This window comes from Anser anser (assembly GCF_964211835.1).
Source record: "Anser anser genome assembly, chromosome: 3".
In the NCBI taxonomy this organism is placed as follows: Eukaryota; Metazoa; Chordata; class Aves; order Anseriformes; family Anatidae; genus Anser; species Anser anser.
Genome location: NC_139722.1, coordinates 48,596,783 through 48,620,322, shown reverse-complemented (window position 1 = coordinate 48,620,322; position 23,540 = coordinate 48,596,783). Strand labels below are relative to the sequence as shown.

The 23,540-nt window shown below is 39.5% G+C and overlaps 1 protein-coding gene and 1 long non-coding RNA gene across 3 annotated transcripts in view; one reads left to right on the top strand and one right to left on the bottom strand.

The window, feature by feature from the left end:
* Window positions 1-19,636, top strand: LOC310897047. Its single transcript, XR_014582017.1, has 3 exons — window positions 1-3,219; window positions 5,823-5,885; window positions 8,590-19,636. It is a non-coding gene; the product is annotated as an uncharacterized lncRNA (long non-coding RNA).
* Window positions 1-23,540, bottom strand: part of CRYBG1 (crystallin beta-gamma domain containing 1) — a 96,432-nt gene that overhangs the window by 43,204 nt on the left and 29,688 nt on the right. The window contains exon 2 of one of the 2 annotated variants that reach the window (XM_083830163.1): window positions 19,644-19,773. In XM_083830163.1, the coding sequence (XP_083686289.1) occupies window positions 19,644-19,773 (130 nt within the window). Of the gene's footprint in view, window positions 1-4,625; window positions 4,764-19,643; window positions 19,774-23,540 lie in introns of those variants that run through there. The other variant, XM_083830164.1, reaches the window with a different exon arrangement.

Sequence of the window (23,540 nt, the reverse complement as noted above, 5' to 3'; positions counted from 1 at the left end):
GAGCACGGCGCTCAGCCTTCGCGGCGGGGCGCTGCCGAGCGCCTGAGCCGAGCCGGGCCGGGGGAAGGGACACCTGAGGGCGGCCGAGCCCGGAGCGCCGGGGGCCGGGCTGCAGGGGGTGGTGGCGGGGGTGGCCCCGGCCCGGGCGGCGTGAGAGTGACTCCGCGGCCTCGTGGTGCCGGCGCTCTCCCCGGGCGCTCAATTAGTATTGAATGTTTAACGAGGGCTGAACTAGTCGTCTTCTAATTAAGGCTTAATGACTTCTGTGAAGTGGAACAGCCTCGACAGGAAGGACCACGTCGCTCTCACGCGGGCGCTTCTGAGGGCCCCGCGCGGGGGCGGCGGAGACAACAGGTCAACCGCCCACAGCGAGTCTGGGCCTCCGGCTACTGAAGAAACCGGGCGTTTTTTACGCTTCCTCCTCCGGGTGAAAAAGCAGCAGGTTATTTATTTTTGCATCATCAGCAGGCCAACGACTGGCCTCGAATAAAAACTCCTCCAAGCGGGAGTTATGAAACGTGGTCTCGGTTCCTGGGGAGCCCCGGTCTACTGGCGTAAGCGATGTGCAGCAACTAAGCTTGCCCAAGCACATGAAAAAATGCAGAAAACCTCAAACGAGGAAATTCATATGTATAGTTAGCATATCATACTGCAACCAAACAAAAATACCTGTGACCCTCTGTCTTTGCCCACCTTTCTTAAGCATTTTGCTCATACAACTGGTAAGCAAGTGTACCAGCAACAACGTCTTGAGTCTGCACGTCAAGGTCTTGTCGCCAGTGCCTGTCAAATAGCCAAGTCAATGACCATAACCCCGACTTCATGTTTGTTTCTCCTAATTTGTTTTTGTGTGTGTGTTTAGAGTTGATGAAATAATCTGCAAATGAGAAAATTTCGTGTCATTTGTCCCTTCATTAATTTCTTTAAACCAGTAGAACCAAAACACTCCAAGAGGAACGTCAAGGACTGCATAAACTTCATACAGCTCAGACAGTTAAAGTGCTTTTGTGATAACAAAAACAACTACAAATTTCCCTATATCTGATACAACTATCATGAGTAATGCAGCCCAATTACTATCTAATTTCTTGACTCTACGTATGTATTGCCAGTACTAGCTAATTATAGAGAAGGTATAAAGAGACAGTAATGAACATTGCTAGCTAAAAAACAGTAATAATGTGAAATTTGCACAAACACTTAACGCAAGCCAATAAGCAATGAGTAATACTGTCTGAAAATTCATAGTAATTGCAAGTGTGAGGAGGATGCACTACGTTAGTCATATTCAAAACTGCTAAAATACCAAAATAGGGGAAATTTAACTTTATTATGGTGTCAATCTGCATCTTAATATTTGACTGAATAATAGTTGCCAGTCCTCTAAATTAGTTGGGATTGCATTATCAACCTGACAGTCATTACACTTGCAGTCAACCTTTGGGTTTGCAAGATTACACTTGGAAAAAATTAGTTATTTGAACTGTGGATCTGGATTTCTTGCTTCCCAGCAGTTGATTTTCATAAAGTCCATGGGAACTTAATTATCTTTGAGACGTCTCCCCCTTTCAAACGTACTTTAAACTGTCCAACAAGTTCAAAAGGTGTTGGATGGAAGGGAGGAGGGACAGCCAGCCAGTCCAGTCACATAAGCCTTGTTTCCTCAGGGAACAAGGCTAGAAATTTTTGCTTGATCTTGAAATAGCTGCCCTATGTAAACTGTTTTGAAGTAATTTCTTCATACAAAGTACTTTAATTATATACAGCTCTTTCAAAACACATAAAAGGCCAGGCACTTGCCCTGAAGAGCTTGTATTTTAACTGAGATAAATGTAGATGAGCCAGTATTGCCAGTGCAAGAGGGCACAGAGACCAGAGTTCTCAAGATGCGAGAACATGGGGCCCAACCTGACAGCACAGAGCAAACAAATACTTGATTTTCAGAGGGCAAGAAGTATCCTTTCGCTGCTGAACAGGCTTCTTCAATGTGTTTCAGCTTAAGCATTCTTAACCTTGAGAAATTAGCCATTTCAGAAATCCCTGATCAAAGGCTTTGGCAGTGGCAACTTTTTAAAAAAGGAGAGAGAGAGAGAGAGAGAGAGAGAGAGAGAGAGAGGAGTTGCCTACTCTTTCCTTGGACAGAATGCAGGAAGGTGTTTCAAGCATACTGCATGAATCTTTAAAGCTCTGTTCTAATCTGAAAGCAAAATGCCTTCTTCTTAACCAAGAAATGTAAATCTTGTTTGTATTTATATTCATACCTGTTTATGTTAGCATCAAAATATTTCCTCTGTTTTGGGCTGGTTATTTTTTCTCATTAGCTAATGTAAGCTGCCACAACCAAACCCCTAATTTAACAAAGTAATTAAACATGTGCTTTGCTGGTCTCCAACGGATAGAAAGCATAAGCAACTTTGACTGATTTGTTGAATCAGAACTTCAGGCTGTGTCTTGAGGGATCAATTGGTTGTTAGTTTGTCAGATTAGTTCATCTGAGTCAATTGAATATGACTGAAAACACTTCTTAGAGCATGTGTTACTGAAAAAAAAAAGTATTTTTACTAGTCATTAGAAATTCTGTGGTAGCTAATAGGTGGAAATACGTAGTGTGAACAGTTCTGCAAATTAAACGTGCGTTTGCTAGCGTATGTTCACTTTCAATAGGAAAAAAAGCAACAAACAATATTTAGTGAAAAGTAGGTTTGACCTCTGTTGCTCACTAGAAGACCATACATAACTAGATTTCAATTAACGTGCAAACTTTAGATAGCCTTCTATATTGAACAATTCTAACAATGTACGAGCCTTCCAATTTCGTATTGGAATGCCAGGAATTTGGGATCTCTTCAAATCATAATGTCATAATTCTCACAATCATGAGAAACAGAAAGCCTGACTTCTAGCAGTCATGTGATACCCCAAGAAGTGCATTAGCCAAAAACATTTAAATAAATAAGCTATAACTCTTCAGGCTCTAGCATTCTGCACAGTGACTGAGACTCAAATATTCAATGCTTGCAGCGCCAGGCTTCGTTAGGCTGAAAATTCTGCTGGAGTATTGCTAGCACAATGTGCTATGAAAGTAGTAGGAGGAAAATTGGAAAGAAGTCTGTACAAATAAAAGCTAAGGGAGAAAAGTCTGAGCAGCACAAGATCCAGTCAATTCCCTGCTTCCAGTCCTACAGAGAGAAGATTTCATGCCACTCTCCCACTTCCCAGGTGAGTGCCCTAACTACTGAGAGAGGGAGCTGTAGACAGAAATAAAAGCTTGCTGTTTTTGCTTGTGTTCCTATATAAAACGCATGGGGAAAAAATAACAAAGCATTTGATCTGATTTTTTTTTTTAATTTACTGAGGGGAAAAAAAAGAAAGCAATTTATTTCAAGTTAACCTAAGTGATTTCTACTCTTAACCAGTTACCTTACCATCAGTAAACTAGATTTGAGTTACTTCAGTTCAGTAAAATATTTTTCCTGGTTTATGCTGACCCTTCACAACGCCACAGAAGAAAGCTTACTTTCTTTAAAAGTAAGACTATATTCCTCTAACCCACACATTGCCTTCCTCCAAGTAACAAAAGTTTGGCACACACACACTAAACATTTTTAGAATTTCTTTTAATGTATCAGATTTCAGGTTGACAGTTTCCTCCTCAGAGGCAGAGAAAGAAATGCACTGTAAATTTAACAAGTCCATCTGAGCATGGAATTTACTCCCTCCCTCTTCCAGCTCTTTGACTGGTATGCTTATATAGGATAGAAACAGCAATAGCTGGATTTTAAACAGTTTCACTTTTACCTGAGCTCTGTATAAAGGGAACGTAGTTAAATTGATTGGGGAACTTATCTGAAAAACCAAGGAGCGATAAATACAAGACTGTTGAGCAGAGTGAAGTGAAATGAACAGAATTTTTCCTAATAGTCATATTTTCCCACAAACTATTTATGTATCCTATTTTCCACTAAGGAAGTTTTAGCAAAGCAGTTCATGTAATCAAGAGAACAGGACCTATTTCCAATTTATTTTTTCAGTGTATAACTACATTTTTAGTTCAAACGTAAAAATTGACCATTTTGTAACAGCATACAGAATAATGAGAATACCGAGCCTATAGATTTAACTGATTTTTTGAAAGAAAATACTCAGCTCAGGAAGCATAAATATAAGTGTAAGTCCGGTATTATTTCTTAGGTGCCAAAAGGAGAGATTTAGAACAACAACAACAAACAGTAAGCCTGAAAGAAGCAAATCATGCAAAATCAAATAAATAGAAATACTTCTACAAAGCTCAGCAAAGGCAAAGAAACACAAATAAAAATTGAACAGATCCTTACATCAGTATTTAGGAAAGGAATTTGATAAAAAAAAAAAACAAAACAACAGACAGGCTTGTCAGAAAAGACATGCCTGTTCCCATCTCCTCTTCCCCAAAGCTAGTTATTTCCATACACAAAAATCCTTACCCCCTCCCCTTCTGTCAACAGCAGCATCTGTTATTTAAAGAGACACTCTATAAAAATATTGGAGATCAAATTGATTTCATGATTTTAAAAAATTAATCGTGTAGGAACCCAAAGATTTCTAGTGGGGTTTAAGGGAAAAAAGAAGAGTACCGTTCGCCTTACCATGATGGTGATAATTCTTTTTGCTGTTTACAGAAGAATAAACAAACTATGGTGTGTGAGATGCAGTCCTGTGTGTCATTAACCAAACCCTTTTTTTTTCTCAGCAATCCTCCCACGCTTTAACCCCTTCTTTCTTCTGGCAGCACTCAGTTAAAAACAAGCAAAAAAGGAAGTAGTGTCTGAAATGAGTCTTTCCAACTGATAAGTCATTTGGCAGACAAATTATAGCTATGAAAGGGACTCAATTAGAGGATAGTAAGAAGAGCTGCAGAGGGGTGGCAGCAAGTCCTTCAGCAAGCTCCTCAACAGACGCAGAGAACCTGTTGCGAAGAGCTCTGAAGTTAGTGTTGGGCAAAAGCCTCACATGCATTAATTAACATGCAATACTAGAACGTAGATATGCAACAGCAGGAAAAATATACCACACACGTTGGTTCTCACAAGCTTGATTCAAGTTTTCTCATCCACGTTTAAGATGGCTAAAGAAAAAGAAAATCACTTCTGCCTTTATACAGATTCAAGAGATTGATTTATACAGGCAACCCTGGTTCACCACCTTCCTGAGCTGGTATATTAATTTTGCATTTTTCTAGGGTATCAAGAAAAAATGAAACTAAGAAGGGATTTGAAAAAGCAGAAAACAAGCAGGACCAAAAGTACAAGCAGGAATCATTCAACATTAAAGAACTGAGAGAACATTTAAACTCTCCTGAACTTGGAAGGCATCCAGAAATAAAATTATATGCAAAAAAAATAGCATTAACATAAATTATAGTAGTAGTAATTCTCCGTGTTTGAATGTAGGAGAAGGTGAGAAAGCTTGATATTAGTTAACCTCACATCTTTGCTCTCAGCATTTCTAGCCTTGGTGCTGGGTCAGAGCTGTACCATTAGATAATCAGTCTAAAGACTCAGAAAGACATCACCTCTTTTGAGGTAAAGAGTGAAAATAAACCTATATTATCTGTGTTTCATTTTAAGATACAGGAACTTGAAAGTGCCTGTCTGTTAAGCAATAGAGGACAAATGGCGAAAGCATTTTGGAGGGGAAGAGACAGTGGCTTGGAAGTCTCTTTGGTCTCTGGAACCAGAAGACACAACTAATAAATACAACCCATTTCCTTTTGTTTCTTAATTCTGAATGTAGTTCAGAAAGATAATGAATCTGATGTGTAAATGTTTTTGCATTCACTGTAGGTCCCTTTCTCCTGTTTTGTGAGAAGGCACGGTATCTTGTCACTAACTCTAAATAGTTTGTTGGTAAGTATGGGTTTAACATAAACTGTCTAATTTAGACCGATAGCTCACCGTAACACTTCCCAATTCTTTATAGATTAACTATTTATGTGTAATTACTGGAGATAGGAAACGGGTTTCTTTTGCTCCACATCTAAGCGTGTCTGTGTGACAGACTAAGCTATGAATGTCTGGAAATCAGTTCTTTCTTAAGCACCATCAAATGCTGCTCTTGATCTCTTCCCTTTGCTTTCATGTAAAATTGTTGCTGTCAGTAGGAGCTTCACAGTTCTGAAAGTACATGGCATTTGAACAAGCTTTGCAACATTTCAGGGCATGTACAAGAATCTCATAAAAGTATCAGTAAATTCTATGGGCAACCAAAAGTCAGCTACTTTTTAAAAATGACAAAAAAAAACCCTGCAGTTTTCACTAGTGCCACCAAGCTTACAGTCGGTCAAAAACCCGCAAGTTAGGTCAGCTAAAAATGCACAAGTGACAACTCACTATGTTTTCCATTCTGTATCTTGCTAATCAAAGAAAAGGCATTTTAAGTAGCAGTCTGGATTTCTTTGCTAAGCACAGAGTAAAGTTGATGTGTATTCCCAGAAAGGGAGTCCTAGAAAGTTCCTGGAGACCTACAAAACTGGACGTGGTCTTGGGCAAGCGGCTCTGGGTGTCCCTGCTTGAGCAGGGGCTTGGAGCAGGTGGCCTCCAGAGGTCTCTTCCTACCTCGGCCATTCTGTGTATGTGTGTGATTCTGAAATCAGGCACACTGAAAACACTTTCTCAGGAGAGTTTATACATTTTTACATTAAATGATTATTGGGCAAAGAGGAAGTAATCCTAAGGAGCCACAGATATTATTAGCCTTTGCCAAACACTGCACTGATGTGGCCACCCTGCGCTGGCTAACTGAGCTGGCTCCTCCTGGGCTAGCATAGGCATCTCAATGCGATTCTGCATCTAATGCACTCCCATGCTCAACCTGCTGTTAGCTAGCCCTGAGTGCTCAACAGATGAAGGATTTAGGGTGGCTCACTCTCTGCTTGCACTATGTAGGAAAGCTAAATCCTTGCAGTTCTAATTCAGTCTAGGGAAAATACGCCTAGGAGTAGTTTAAGTAAAACACCCAAGTGTTTTAGTCCTTCACTGGCACTAGTCCTGAATACCTAAAGATAACTTGTGATGTCATTTGGAACTTGGAAAAATGGTGTTCCTTTCACTGTGTGAAATGGTCTGAAACAATACGTAGGAAACTGAAAGTCCTTTTGCTAGCATCACAAGGTTTTTCCCCAGCTCAGGCACTGTAGAAAACAGGCTGTCAGAGGCACACAGGGCAAGAGACAGAAAGCTGTCCTACTAAGCGCTGCTTTGTTATTGCAAGGCTGTAAAACTGCAAAAGAATAAAGACAAATTGGACTGCAAATTGGACTGCTAATCTGACCAAGCCCAAATTTCATAAAGCTAACAACAAAGAGAACCGCATGTTTGGCATGCTTGCTTTGGGAAGTAGATGTGACGGTCCTGAAATAGGAAAAAGTCACTGTGTGTATGTTTACGACTGAAAACGATCCAGGAGGATGAAAAATGACAATATTTAATCAAAGTGTATTTAAATGTGAAATTAATAGAATCTCTCTTCTCCACAGACAGTCTCATTAAATAGATAAAAATCATGCAACGTAACTTCCATTACAAATTATCCCAGGGTACCATTTGGGATATTTAAACAAACAGAACCTTTCAACTGAATTGTGTCTCAAGTCAACCCCCCAGTATGAAGGCAGCCAGCGTAGCAGGTGCTTTGGAAAATCTGGGCTTGATAGTCTATGTGCATCAAAGAGGCCTCTTCTAAAACGTAAGAAGTGTTTACATCCCTTGATAACTTCTTTGATGTACAGAGTTTTCATCTTGCACAGATGAAGAGTATTAACTACAGGGAACTATTATTACTAAAATACCTTATCCTGACTTTATAAAAGTGGCCGGACATCTCATTTTACATTTGAATTACAATGTTATAAATGTTATAATTTAGTGTTTATTCTAAATAACAGTGTTCACCTGAGGCTCCCAGAATTCCCTCAAACTAATTATTATAATAATTGTCACAGAGAATTGCCTTATTATTAATTACAGTAAACTTTATAAAACCAGTACAGAGAAGATAGGAGTGACTCAGGACCCACTGGTTCCCTGCAGTGGGCAAAAATTAAATCAAGTGGAATACTCTTGCAAACTCTTTGCTCTTAATCCCACGATTACATCAGTATCACTTAATATTTACCATTAAGCAACAGAAACTTCTAAGAGAACTTTATAATGAAATGCACTTATATTCTTAGGTATGTTTATATTAGGCTCCAAACAGATGTAATTATTATATAAAACATTAAAATAAACAATATGTACCTGTCCAGAAAACAGATATATTATTACTTCTGAAGAAAAAGGGAGATGCGTGTTTTCCTGCTATTAGGGATCTGTTATTACAGACATGCTGCATTAACCTACTGTGCACACAGACTACTAAATGTTAACTGCTAAAGAGATGTACCTACAGCTGCATTTGAATCTCACTGGTATTACCAGTGGATAATTGGATGAGTGTTCAAATTCCTACCTGGTATTCTTAAAAAGAGGAAAAAAAAATCAGGTGCATGTGTATTTTTTGATTAAGAATAATGTAATAGGGAATTGCATCAAGCTAATTTAAGCTCTGCAGGTCACAAATACCAACGTTTCCAGGAAATGTCAAGAAATACACAGGATTATTGATTCCACACTTCAATTTCTGCATAAAGATATTAGTTTGGACACTGGCCAATCCAGCACACTCTAGGACTGCATCGGTGCCTGTGGCTTAGAACAAAGAGGCATTACGAAGAGGCACTTTTTGAGTTAACCATTAAAAGCAGGAGGGTTAAGCAAATACAGTTTTAACTACCAGAGTTACTGTGTGCGGCCCAAACTGACTGAGAACCTTTCTAAATAACATCTGGTAAAAGCACTGCTCCCTTAGCAGCTCTGGGAGGACCACTTTGCACGAGCCCACTCCGCTGTTCCTCAGTGCCTGAGGCCACAGGAGGCACCTGGGACAGCCTGGTGAAAACCTGGGAGGCTGCAAGTGCTTCCTGTCCACAGAAACAAGGAGCGTGTGTGTTCTCTCCTGTTCCTACTCCACCACTCCCCTCCTACGCCTTCCTGGCAGCTGGCTGGGAAGGGGTGGGAAGAGAAATCTCTGCTACGCCGTGCAGCTTCCCCCAGCTACCTAACCTTTTTGTCTGCAAGTGACTCCAGCTTCTGTCTCTGCTGCAACTCGGGCTTTCCCAGCCAGCCACACGAGGAGCCTGATGAGTCTCTTCTGAACAGCAGCCAGCAACAGGCAGGGTGAGCTGCTCTGTCGCTGGGCAGCTGCTTAGAAAAAATAGGACACAAAAATGTATATACCTTTCTCATGTTTGGAAAGTTGGTTTTTTTTTTTGTTTCTTTCCTGTTTTTTTTTTTTTTTTTTTTTTTTCCAGCTCCAGGAGCTGTAAACTTATACGTTCAAAATTAAGTCCTACATGCCAACGAAAAAACCAGACCCTCAGCATTCCCAGAAGCAAAATAATCAAAACTCCTCTGGAGAAGAGGGGAGGTGCATATTCAGAACTACCACTGATAAGCCTTCTAAAAATCACAAGTTTCTCGAGAAGAAATACCAAAATGTAAACAGATCTGGATGTCCTTTTTATCTAAATACTGGTTTCTAAACATTTACCATGTAGTTTGTTCAGATTTTTCAAACTTCTCAACAGCTAGGCTCTTCAATCCCTATATTCCTCCTAGACAATACTCTTTTTCAGCAAATATACTTTAGAAATAAATAGGTAAAATGAGAAGAAAAAAATGGGGGGAGGTGAAGATGGGAAAAGGAAAGAGGTTGTACTTTTGCTTGCATGTCATAAGGTGTAATTTAGAGGAAATTACCTTGTCATGTCCCATTTTAAAAAGCAACGTTTGTAGAGTAAAACATTATATTCTATTTAAATTTTTAGATACTGTTTGCAACCACAACAAACTCAAAACTTATCTGTTGAAATGTAACCCACTCTGCTTTTGAAAATTATCTGAACAAAGCTAGTTTGTAGGAATGGAATTATTTTTAAATCTCTAATTCTCACTGAAACAGATTAGGCAATTCTTTATTAAAGTGGATCACTCTTTCCACTTGCAGATCTCGAGCTATGGCAGACTGAGTGCTTGTTTTAAAGGGATAAGTGAAGAAGCATTCCAGCATATTCACTGTAATTCGGTTCTCAGGACAATAAAACCAGAAAGATGAAGTTTTTCGTGACTGCCCTGTGCAAACCCATTATTATACTGCAGTTGGAACTGCAAAGCAGTAAATTACACATGTATCATTTATGTACATGCACACACTTTCCTAGTTGTCCCATACGCTATATAGAGTATAAAACAGCAAGAGCCTGGTCAGGAGGAGTGAACTCTTACTAAAAGCTTTGTGTTGCAATCTTTGCAGATCTGAGGGTGCACAGGTGTGCTGTGGATATGCTGAGCCACCTGATCACGTACCATGGCAAAATGGAAATGTGGTTACACCCTGAGAGAGAGCACAGCTGGCTGCCAAGGTCCCGAAAACCTTTCCAACACATTGCACAAGTGTGGAAGTGGTACAAGAAAAGCATGATGCAAAGCAGTCTGCAGCTCTCCGCACGGATCACTACACAATAGCCTCGCATGGAGGCCGGAGACAAACTCCCAGTGATACAAACAGCAACTTCACAGGACTGTACTTACTGAGGGAGAGAAAAGGGAGGAGTATGCCCTTTGGGAAGAAGGCGGAAAAGCGCCTGGTGTCATCCTAACAAAGACTTACATGGTAGCATGAGCAACACCAGTGGGATGTTGAAATGCTACCCAGCTGGGTGTTTGGCATGATGATACACGAAGGTGGGGTAGATAAACGGTGCCCACTGATAACACTGGACTGCCCAGCGTGTGCTCCCGCGTCACCATTACCAGGCTCATTACGCACGGTCCATTTTTGATCACTGACGACAGACCTCCTCACTGCTTTGCAAGGCATGAATGGCTCACTGCTTGGGGACAGGCTGCATATTATTCAGTGCTTCGGTTCTGAAGAACTCAGCACTATCAGACATTCTGGATGACTGCTCGTGTGGCTGCCTTTTAAGCAGTCACTAACCATCTCTAACACATTTTCACCCATTGCATCTCCTAAATTTCTTCACAGCATTACATGGAGCGTGTAATAACTAAAATGAAATTAAATTCCTAGCGTAGCTCAACACAAAGACTATGTGTGATGCAACTCTAACGTGAAGTTGGACATGGATTCTTTATAATTCTCTTGTTTCAAGGCAGATGTGTTTTAAGTGTTTGGAAGGAGAGTGCTCTCAGTGACATCTGTCTTAAGTTGCCAGCCAAGAGTAAATAAATGTATGTTGTCTGATACATGTTAATGTTTTTTTCTTTTAAACTGCATGTAAGATGTTTTCAAGGACTCTCTCAACCAGCTGCAAGAACTGGACATAACCTAGAGGTTATTTTTAGGAAATAAGAGAGCTGGTGTCTTAAGCCAGGTTGCAAATAGCAAAATCAAAACCTTTTAAAGTTAATACAGGAATGAATTTGTGGTTCAAATGGGGATAAAAGGTATAACAAGCTGGGAATATGGAAAAAAGTGGAATGACAAGGAAATTGCAATGATGCCATCCGTCTAGTCAGCAGAACGGTATTTTATTAAGCAGAGAAGTAATTGCGTTGAGCAATGCTCAGAGAGCTTCTGTCACAGATAGCTGAGAACCTCTCTTGTGCTCTAATTACCTCTAAATTTCAAGAGGTTTTGGAAGATAAAAGGATGAGCAAGTCTTCAGTGTGCTGTGTTACAAAGCCAATTCATAATAATCAGATAGTTTTGTAGCGCACCTGGTGTCCAAGCATTTTGATATCTGGAATTCTCAGAATTTTGGTCTCTCCCTACACAGTACATATGACTGAACACATTTAACTGACTGCTGGATTCCTCTGCCTTCACTATTAATAAATACACTTGAATAGAGGGCACCTAGTCATTTTTTCTGTGAAAGAACCATAGTTTTGTATCCAGGGCATCTCTGCTGCAGTGCTATCTATGCTTGCTGTGTCCTGGGAAATCTAGGCAGAATGATGTTTAACCAAAGGCACGTATTATTATGGATACACTTAACTCAGTAATTCTTAACTCTCTTGTATACCTCACATCAATCGTGCTTGAAGGAAAATTCTAGTATGCATGGCTTACATTTCTGGGGGTGCAATTACCACGGTAGTTCTTCTAACCAGAGACAAAATAAATCAGATCTGCATTAAGACCCCATTGGCAGAGTCCTAGAGAAGCGTAGCAGCTTACTGCATCTTCTGAACACTCCTGCTTTGGTTTTGGTTTTGATATCTTTCCTATCTGCTATGAATTTAATCTACAAACAAGTAATTACTGTTACTTTGGTTTGGGCGTTCTTTGGTTCCATCCTTTCTTTCTCTCCTCTCTGGTATCCCTCTTGTGCCCTCTCCCTCTCTTACTTAGGCCCTGACAAAGCACAGACACAGATAAAGCAATGAAGTGCAATCATCAGAAGCAAAAGTGCCTAATGTACACAGATTCATAATGTTTATCTTTTTTTTTCTTTATTGCAGACACAATATCTGAGTTCCGCCAGCCTGTGAAACATCGCCAGTGTTGACTTACAGCTGCAGGTGACTGTCCTGCTGTCCTACAGGTACACTGGTACCCATGCGCTATGAGAAGTGTACAGGGGCTTTGCTACTTCTCTAGTTTTTAGTGTGAATGCTAAGAAATATTTATATTAAAAGACAGTACCATAAGTTATTTAAGCTGAAAAAATTAACAAAAACGTAGTTCAGTCTTCCTCAGCTACTTAGCACTGTTCTTTAGGAAGACCTGGCCAACATCCTATTTAGGAAGAAAAGGACAACATGTGGGTTCTTGCTAGCAGGTGGTATTACATAATGGCTGTCGGTACATGCTGGGGCCAGTTTTGCCTTGTCTACATGACACTGAGCATCCTTTTCTGTCAGATATACTCATGTTAGTCAACACTGCTATTACATCTGTAGACCGTGCTCTTAAATATTCTCTTAATGGAAAGCCTACTGACAGAACCTATCTCCAAGTTACTCTCCCTGCAGTCCTTTGTTGATCTTAACACTTTACCAGATCATTTTGGGTTACTGGTTTATGACACTACTCACCAAATACTGTTGAAAAGTAATTTAAGATACAGTGGCTTCTCTGAGCACCGGTGTCTGTGGGAGACATCGGTGTGACTTAAGTGGTCACCTTTTAAATTCTGTCCCAGTTCTGTACGTTCTGGCTTCCATGATGACTTCAGTATTATTTACATTTTGTTCTTATTGGTTGTTGTGTTGTTGGTTTTTTAATTATGAATTGCATATTTATCAACTAAATCATTCTGAAAGAATATTTCAGTATTAATCATCTCGAACTATTGCAAAACATAGCATGACTCAGAGCTAAGCATCCTATAAAAACTTTAAAAGTTTAAACAACAGACAGAGCAAATTAAATATTTGCCAAGTGTAGTATAAATCCTTTGTCAACCATATAAGAAATGCTGGCAGGGCTAGGACAAAATGAGGCATTCTTTTTCCCTTCCCACATCTCTCCACCCTACTCAACTGGTTTGGTTTGAAAATTTGATTACTTTTTTTTTTTTTTTCCTCCATGAATTTCAAAGCAAAGACTTCAGTGCTCTTTCCCTATTAACATCACTTTCTTGCCCAAACAACAGTATGGTTGAAGCCTAAGAATAGGTACAAATTACATAGATAGGATAAAAGGAAAAAAAAAAAAAGCAACTCAGATGAACTATTATAACTTTCTCATGTTTTCCTAGACTTTTTGACCACAATAAGGAATTATGTGCTGGGCAGCCAGCACAATAACATCCTATTAAAATCCATATTATAAGCCACACAGACAATGAATAATGTAGCCATTCTAAATTTTGTCAAGAGAACTCTCATGTGATCCATGCTTCATCACATTTGATCTTTTTCCATTCTCTCTGTACACTGTTCGCTTCAATTCATATAAATACATCAGGAGGGTGATCCCAAATCCATGGCTCATGGAAAACTTCCCCCAAATTTTAATAAAGCCATACATACATGCAAATATATATAAATCCATCTATGTATATAAAAATATAAATAAAATTCTTATATCTACTCTAGCCTATAAAAATCTCTATTGCTGTATTTTTGGTTCACTTAAAGCACAGAAATTTATTTCTCCAGGTTTCCCATAAATTAGTGCCTTAGAGGCCCACTGCATGCAGGTGGCTGTCAGAGACAAATCTGGTTATTTACAGAGGTTAAAAGTTATGCTTTAAAATTTAAAACATGGGAGGCTACTCTCTTCTCTGCCGGAATGACATTGGGGAGCATCATGTTTAAAAAGTAGCCCTACTGGAGTAAGTACAAGCATGATTATTTGAAAAGGGAGTAAGTAAATGCCAGCTTTTTGTTGAAGAATATTATGTGGAGATTGTCATGGGATTTTGTACCTATCTTCCTAGTAACAGGGGTGGAAAAAAGAGGAATATGATTCAACTCGTTAAGCCTTGGAGATAGAAAGTGCCATTATTTCAAGGAAATAAGTCACACCCGTCAGGAGGAGGGTGACTGGAAGCATCATGTGGCAGCAATGAATTATCTGCACTGAACACACAGTACTAGTGAGGCGTGAAACCCAGATTTAGTGACCCTTGCTATATTGCCCACACTAGGAATGACAGGAGTTCAACAAGGTAGAGAACACAACGGTTATACTGAAGAAGAGGAAGGAGAAAACAAACAAACACGCACCAAAAAATACAATTAAAGTACATTACTTGACACAACAGTTGGACGTAAATGTAATTAAGCTGATAGAAACTCCAGCAAGAATTCTGACATCCAGCACAACACTGAGCAGAATATTTTCCCTGATGGTGTTTTTTTTTCTTTGTTTTGGTAATACAAACAAACTTTGTCCTGCTGCAACATTTACTCCGCTAGGAAGGTATAGCTTATTCCAAACAGTTGAGGACCTATCAAGATTTTAAAAGAGAACAAAACAAAACCAAGAGCAAGCCCACCCCCACCTTCCAATCTCCTCCTTAGTAACTGCCTTGCTGTACCTGCCCTTCAGCTCAAAGAGAGAAAATCCTAAAATGTCATGTAACTTCCCCTTCCCTTTTCCCAAGCGTTTGCACAAAGTAGGTTGTGTGCTTTCTTGATTTTTTTTTGTTCTCATCTAGAAAACATACAAAAGCAAATACTCTCGGCCCCTGCATGACTCACTGGTAGGACTTTGGCTATAGGATTTTGTTTAGCTTTTTGATTCCAGGCTGAAGAAGGATTCCTTTTCTTCTTTCTGTCTGAAATTTTGGGAGGAGATTGGTTAACCACTGAAAGGCCGTATCTGTTGAAAACTGTGGTGAACCTTAAGGCAAAGACTTGCTCTCCTCAGGGCAGGCTCCTCCCACCTATCCGCAGACTAATTCTGTTGTCCTACTCTTCACCTGCTTTCTCACTTACTTGGTACTGGACATTTATCAAGCGGCAGTATAAAATGCTTTGCTTGCACAATTTATAACTGGCAGTTTTGTTATTTCTTGAGAAAATAAAGCACTGTAAGGAGAAACACTATGAGGACCTGGACAGGATTGCTCACATTACTCTGAGCAAGGCAGAAATGAAATTGAAAAAGTAGATGAGGAATCCCAAACTGAAAATATCCTAGACCTTGACTAGCTTATCATCTTGTAAGACGAGTTAAAGAGCAGGAGGACTTTTGGATCTGTATATCTGCTGTCTCAGGAATATGGCAAAGGCAGTGATAGAATAAACTCATTTAATCCAGTAATTTGACACAGAATCAAAATGGGCTTCCATAGCCACACCTGGGTGTTAGAAGTACTCCACCCAGTTTTCTTAGTTAAATATTCATGTCATAGGACTGAATCTTTGTGTGAAAGGCAGTGGCTGTGTTCAGGTAGCAAGTAGGTGTGAGAACTCTTATCTAGATGGAGAATCCTGAGAAACCTTTACGCAGATACCTGGTTATAGGACTCAAAAAATGACTAATCGACATCTTGATGTAAGAGGAGAGCCAGTGTTAGAGCACACGTATGGGACTGTTAGAAAAAAACTGTTTAGACCTAAATATCCTGCAAGAAGTTTGAAAGTCTAGATTTTTTGTCATCATTGCTCCTAGTGAAGAGGAAATGTACAAATAATGAAGGAATAAAACATTATTTACATTCACTCATTTTACTATCAGCAGAAGGCGATCTAAATTTAAAATTGTTCTTTACAGAAGCAAATACATTTCCTATCAGGAACCTATCAGCTTAAAGCCTGTAAACTGTCTGTAAACTACATAATTTAAGGTCATTTGAGTTTGCCATATTGCAAGTAGGACTCCTCTATTTGTATTGGCATCCATTTTATCCCTATTGAAACTGTATGACTACAAAATACACATTTATCTGTGTTTTAGTCCTCAAATTGAATTATTATTTATTTGAAGAGAACCGAATGCAACAAACATTCAGGAAGTTGCTTCTTCATCCATAGTAAGAGCACTGACCACGTTGCTTTATGAATTTGAACAGCCTTAAAAATATATAAAAAACCTGTCATAAAATCATGGCCATAACTGTCTCCTTCACGTAGTATAGGCAATATGACAGCTCAAATAATCTTCAGTGTGGATCTGCACAGACACTCAAACATAAACAGGAATCTAATCAAGCTGTTTTCCTTCATTTACAGACAAACTCAAAGACATAAAATATTCCTCCTATATAGATCCTCTGAGCAAAACTTGATTGTGCAAACATAACCAAGTACAGAATGCATTACTTGGATAAATGAAAGGAGTAAGCTGTATTTTATAAATCTAGATAAAGAGTACTTTGCAGAACTAACATCTACAAATGTTTTGGCTGTTTTTGTTGTTGTTTCTGTTTTGCTTTTAAGTGTTTAAGTGTTAACAAACTTTTACTTGCCAAAATAACAAAAGACAAACTGCTAGACTTAATTTCTTTAAAACAAATGTTTTGCATATTAGAAAGCACTGGAAGAGTCAAGAAAATAAAATATATTTTTTATTTTTTATAATTTATTGATTTCTCATAGATCTAGTTGCCCCCAATAATTTAATGAATATATGGTATTTACATATTTAATAAGCGCACTGAAAAAAATGTTCTTGATTGTTATATAGCTGTTATTTTCAGTTGTTCAAATCAGAAGCTTACTATAAAACAATGTGATATATTCCAGACTGCCTTGCAAAGGGAAAAAACGGTGGAAATCTTTGTACAGAACTAGAAATTCATCTGAATCGGCATCAAAGGTATTTGATGAAAGAACAATATTGATATAGAATGACGTAGCTTTTTTTTTTGAAAAAGGATGTAGTGAGACAAAATATTTTATCCTTGCAATTTTGGCAATGCAACACTATCAAACAAGTGAATTTAAACATTTTTTAGTTTCTACTGCTTTACCACCACTATTTATGAAAGTTAAGTAAAAAGAGAGAGGAAGAAAGGTGCATTGTATATCAAGAAAAGTTGCTGTGAAGAACTAGAATGGGTAAGATGAAGATTTGTTAAACAACTCTGGAAGAAGATGAAAGGTGAAAAACAGGGTATATTATGATAGAAGTTTATTATACACTAGTTAATTGGGTGGAGAGAAGACTGTTTTTTGATCAAGCAAAGGAAGCATCCAAAAGGACAGAACCTGACAGCTTTAATTACTTCTTGGAATTAATTTTATTTTTTTTCTGCTGGAAAAGAAATACACAACAGAGACAGTCCAACAAGTTCTTGGAATATGCTGGGGACAGCTTTTTCTTCAGAAGGTGAAGAAAACTATTAAGGGAGTGGCTATTTTAGATCTTCTGCTGACTAGTAGGCATGAACTGGCTGAGCGGAAGGGAATTTAGGTGAAAGTGAACTTTGTCATTTAGCGATCACTACTACTAAAAGAAAAGGGAAAACAGCAATATATACATTTTTTTTTCTCAGAAAAAAAATAAAAGTAAACGAGCTCCAGAGACAGATAAGCAAGGTTTCTTAGGAAGACTGTTTAATTACTAAAAGAATGCAGGAGAGCTTGTCTGTTTAAGTCATTGCTAGAGTCAGGTCTTAATTATCTGAGGTAAAGGGAATAACTTAAATTAGGCAAAAACAGAGGATAATACAAATTAGGCTGTGTAAATTAGTCTGCAAGACTCTTTTTAGTACATTCACCTTTAAAAGGCTTATGAACAGATTTCTGTAGAGAGGAAAGCAACAAAGAGGAGTCTGGTGCAAACAGCTTATGCTCTGTGTCATGCAGTTTTCTACCACTCTCCCACAAGAAGTGCTGAGGGAAGACAGGGTTTCATTAAAGCCCAATCCCCATAATTCATCTGTCATCATCAGTGACTCTACATTATTATACACAATACCAGATTATCCCAATACAAAAGAACTGCTGAATTTTCTCTCTCTCTCTCTCTCGTTCTCCACCCTGATTCCTATGAAAAAGGAAATTAATTAATTAAAAGAAAATTAATTTCCTTGATTTTTTGTATTTAAACCCGACCTTTGTGAGAATTCCTTGCAAGGAGTTAATACACATGTCCATCAAAGACAGTGACACTGTGAACAGAAATTTGTTCTATTGGAAAGCTAAGTCCTCGGCTTCTACTGTAATAGAAATTTCATCCCATTTACAGTACGGCAGCATTTTGCAGTTACATAACTGTGAAGAACTGTGCTCTGTTCACGGGCGTGTTTCCACAGTATCAGTGGAAACAAGATGCTGAATGAGACCACAAGGGATGTTTGGGGTTTACATTACTTGTCTATTCAATTAAAGACCAATGAGCCTTTTCCAAAGGCTTCGTACACAAATTATTAGATGAGATTTCCAGGCTTGACCAGACTAGACAAGATATTTATTTGTTTTAAAGACAAAATATTTTAGGTTCTCATCATATATACTCAGATGAATATTAGTTCCACAACCAAGAAAAAAATCAGCTTTTACAATTACTGCACTTTTGTTGAAGTGGAAAAAAAAGTATTTCTCTCTCCATGGTAAGATTAAAATAAAGACAAGAATGGCATTGCACAACCTTGTCTGCAATCTGCAATGAAGTTCTCATATTAGAACAGAAGTAATTAGCATTTTCCCTAGCTTGCTTCCATGCAACAATACTGCTGCCAAGCAAATGAGTAACACTACATGAACTACATCAACACTAGAAAACTAATGCATAGCCATTTCTCCTTCTCTGGAATAAAACTTTACATGGGAAACAGTACAAGTTAAGTGAGAAACTATGAAAGCGTTAAGTGCTGTTCCTTTATTATTTGGCTTATATATATTTTATGAACAAAAGGAAAAAGGCATATGGTTTGTGAAAGCTTGTGGAAGATCTCCTCGAGCCATTTCCTTTGTTGGCTGTTCTTGCCAGCTATAGTCATTATGTACCTTCCTTATTTCCGTATATGATATTCATTTGAAAAATTTCCAGTACTTCAAACATAGGTCTTTCAAAGGAGGATTACAATTATACCTAGTGTTAAATTCTGTTTTCAGGTTAGTTGTCCTTTTTATTATATATATATATATATATGTATACACATGCTTTATGTAAACAGATCCTTAGTAGTCTCTTACCTTTCTAAGTGCTGCTGGTAATGAGGCAGTAGACATTGATATCGCTGGAATAACATAAGCATGTGGACAGATTACTGATGGTAGTTGGTTTTCTTGTACAGTATAGCGTCTGCCTGATATATCATAGTACCTGAAAGGAGAGTAAACATTGTCCGATTAATACATCCTACTGAAATAAAGTCTGAGCTAGTATCTATTGTATTTCTTGACAAAACACACTAAGCTGTTTTCTCCTGTTGTAGTAGTTTTGGGCCTCCAGTACTTCTGAAGTGTATAGCTTTTTTTTTTCTTTTTTTTTTTTTTTGGCCATACTACTCACTGGTTTTATTTAGATATTAATTCATCCCAGCTGCTTCAGCTATCTGAAACTCTAACTTGTCAGCTTTTTCCTGATACAAAACCAAATGAAACTGATTACAATATTCAGCAAGGTAACCACATCAGAGCCACAAGGCAGAAAAATTAGTCCTATTATCTTATGACACTCCACCTCTACAGACACAGCAGATTACAACATTTGGGGTTTATAGTTCCACATTACATCACACATTCTGCTGACCTTCCTTCTTGAAGCAGTCTCAATAAAGAATCAGTTGAATTGACGAAACAGAAGGTCATTTATTGGAAAGATACTGCCACAATGACAGTATCTTTTTTTGCTTTTTTTTTTTCAGTGTCAGTTTTGAAATTCGGAATGCAAAGAATGTAGAAAAGTTCATTTGGTCTCCTCATAAGTGAGAAATAAACAAGTAAAAACCAACCACTGACAACTTATCTTTTTAACTTGTCTTGCATTTCACCATCTGAAAAAAACAAAGCAGCAAGAATACAGAATTCTCTGAAGATACGGTTTCATTAAAAATTTTGATTTAAAATGGCATTTTATATATTTAGTCCTTTAGATGAGTCAACGGTTAGTTAAAATTCATCTTTTTTAATGGATGTATTTTGATATTTTTATTTCAAAATCAGACTGCATTTTTGCATGGATCATATGATAATTCAGGTTGGAAGGGCCCCCAAGAGGTTTCTTTCTGGTTCAACCTGCTGCCTGAAGCAGGGTCAGCTATGGGATCAAGCCAGGTTGCTCAGGGCTTTAAACAGTCTTGAAAGTTTACAAGAACAGAGACATCACAATCTCTTCGGGCAACAGTGAAAATGCTTTCCCTTATGTCCAGTCTGAATCTCTCTTTTCTCAATTTTTGCCTGATGTCTCTTATCCTCCCACCATGCACCACCGTGGAGAGTCTGTCTCCGTCTTCTTGGTGACCTCCCAGGTGTCATGGGGCCTCCAGGTTCCTCCTCACCTCCCCAAAGCTGCCTCTTCCCCCAGGCTGAATGAGCCTCAATCCTCCATCCTCTCCTCATAGGGCAAGTGTAACCTTACAGGCACACCCCGACTGTATCGGTGTCCTTCCACTGAACTCACCCCAGTTTGAAACACTGACAGATTTTTAGGTATAAAATAACCTCAGCAAATTGTCTTCAGACAAAAAAAAAAAAGTATCAAAATGTTTTTGTTTGTTTTGTCCATAAAATACATGTGTTTTTCGTTTCAGTTAGATCAAAACTCCCTTTCCCATAGGCTTTTCCTCCAGACTCATCAAAGTCCTAAATCCAGCTGTTTGTACAGCTCTAGTTGCAAATTTAGTTTTCTACCTGATTGTCATACTGTTTTCAAAGAGTAAATAAGGGAGCAGAGAAGCCTCAGGCTTATTTAGAGAGGTGTTCAGTTTATTGCATAATTGTGGTGAAAATGTTTTGACATTTTAACACATACCCCAATAAACATGTGCAATTATTTTGTTTATTTACCTATTTTTAAGGAAGAAACTGCACAGCTCACAGTGGCTGGTTACCTTCTCCAAGCCACAGCTGACTTTAAGCTGTCCATCTGGTTTTTCATTTTCTGCCTGTCGTCTATACAGCCTCTGCCAATGGAGGCTGCTTTGGGGTGGTTCCACATAAATTGTAGATGAGATAATTCAATTGTCACGTTAACCAGCTGCTCATCTAATACTGAAAGATTCTGTTACATCCTTCCTCATCAAATATGTATACCGGAAGCTTCTGTAGCAGTGCTCAAGGGAACAACAGCACACTGAGGACTATCAGCTTGGTGACCAAGTGATTTTCCCTAGCTTGCTTCCATGCAACAATACTGCTGCCAAGCAAATGAGCAACACTACATGAACTACATCAACACTAGAAAACTAATGCATAGCCATTTCTGCCTCTCTGGAATAAAACTTCACATAGGAAACAGTATAGGTTAAATGAGAAACTATGAAAGCGTTAAGTGCTGTTCCTTTATTATTTTGGCTTACATACACTTCATGAACAAATGTCATGGCCAGCAGGACCAGGGAGGTGATTGTCCCCCTGTACTCAGCTCTGGTGAGGCCACACCTCGAGTGCTGTGTTCAGCTCTGGGCCCCTCACTAAAAGAAGGACATCGAGGTCCTGGAGCATGTCCAGAGAAGGGCTACGAAGCTGGCGAGGGGCCTGGAACACAAGTCCTGTGAGGAGCGGCTGAGGGAACTGGGGGTGTTTAGTCTGGAGAAGAGGAGGCTGCTCAGGGGAGACCTCATTGCTCTCTACAACTACCTGAAAGAAAGGTGTGGGGAGCTGGGGGTAAGCCTCTTCTCACAGATAACTAGCGATAGGACTAGAGGGAATGGCCTCAAGTTGTGCCAGGGGAGGTTTAGGTTGGAAATTAGGAAACATTTCTTCTCAGAAAGAGCAGTCAGGCATTGGAACAGGTTGCCTGGGGAGGTGGTGGCGTCACCGTCCCTGGGGGTGTTCAAAGATAGGTTGGACTTGGTGCTTAGGGACATGGTTTAGTGGGTGACATTGGTAGTAGGGTGATGGTTGGACCAGATGATCTTGAAGGTCTCTTCCAACCTTAATGATTCTATGATTCTATGATTTTATCAGAGCAGTGGAACAAGTGACGCAGTATGGGCAGGAGGTTGGGAAGGTTCTTGGTTGAAGACTACCTAAGGAGGAGGAAAATGCAGGACAACATGGGAAGCAGGTGAAAGCGCAGCTAAGCGCTGAGGTGGCATGAAATGGCGGCAAGAGGCCGCCATTTGCTATGGTGCTGCTCAGCCAGTGTCAAGCTTCTGCACCCCAAGAGCTACATAACGTACATGTCAGAAAACAACATGCCTCCATCTTGCACATCAAAATGCCAAAAGGAGGGAGACAAGCTGTGGGAGAAAACACTTCCTGGGTAGGAACTAATGAGGTCTTTCGGAATCCCCCATGTCTGCTGTGGAAGGGGGCTGTGCCAGAAGTTTGGGAGGCTCCCGCTGGCTCACTTCCAGCATTGGAGGCTGGGCCACCCAAGAGGCCCCTCTGAAACCTCACCCCCATGGGCCTGCTCCTGGCCACCTGCTCCTGGCCACCTGCTCCTGGAGCCCAAGGGCCAGAGGATGGGCCATCAGGTCCTGAGACACCATTTGACCTCAGGGTACCACCAAGTGTATGGTGCAGTAGCCAGCATGTCACTGCTTTCAGAGCATGGTGGAGCAATACCATTTCTTTCAGATACCTTTCTTTTAAAGGATGCAATTTCAGGCTGAAAAACGGAGCTGACAAAAGCAGCACAAGAAGTTTCAACCCAAAGACAACGCGCTGTCAAACAGCCAACAGTGGCACGTCAGATTTCCAAACGGGATAGCAGATCTTTAAATTTCTACACGATTTCAGGTCTATCCTTGCAACAATCTACTGATAGCTGAGCTCACAAGAGCCTCTCAAAAGCTTTAATTTAGAGCAGAAGGCAATTTTCCAGGACAGCGCTGCAGTACGCTTCCTGCCTCAAGGCATGGGCACGCAAGCAAGCTGCCACGGGGCAAGCCGGCTGTGAAGTCTGCGGTAACTGCCCGTGTA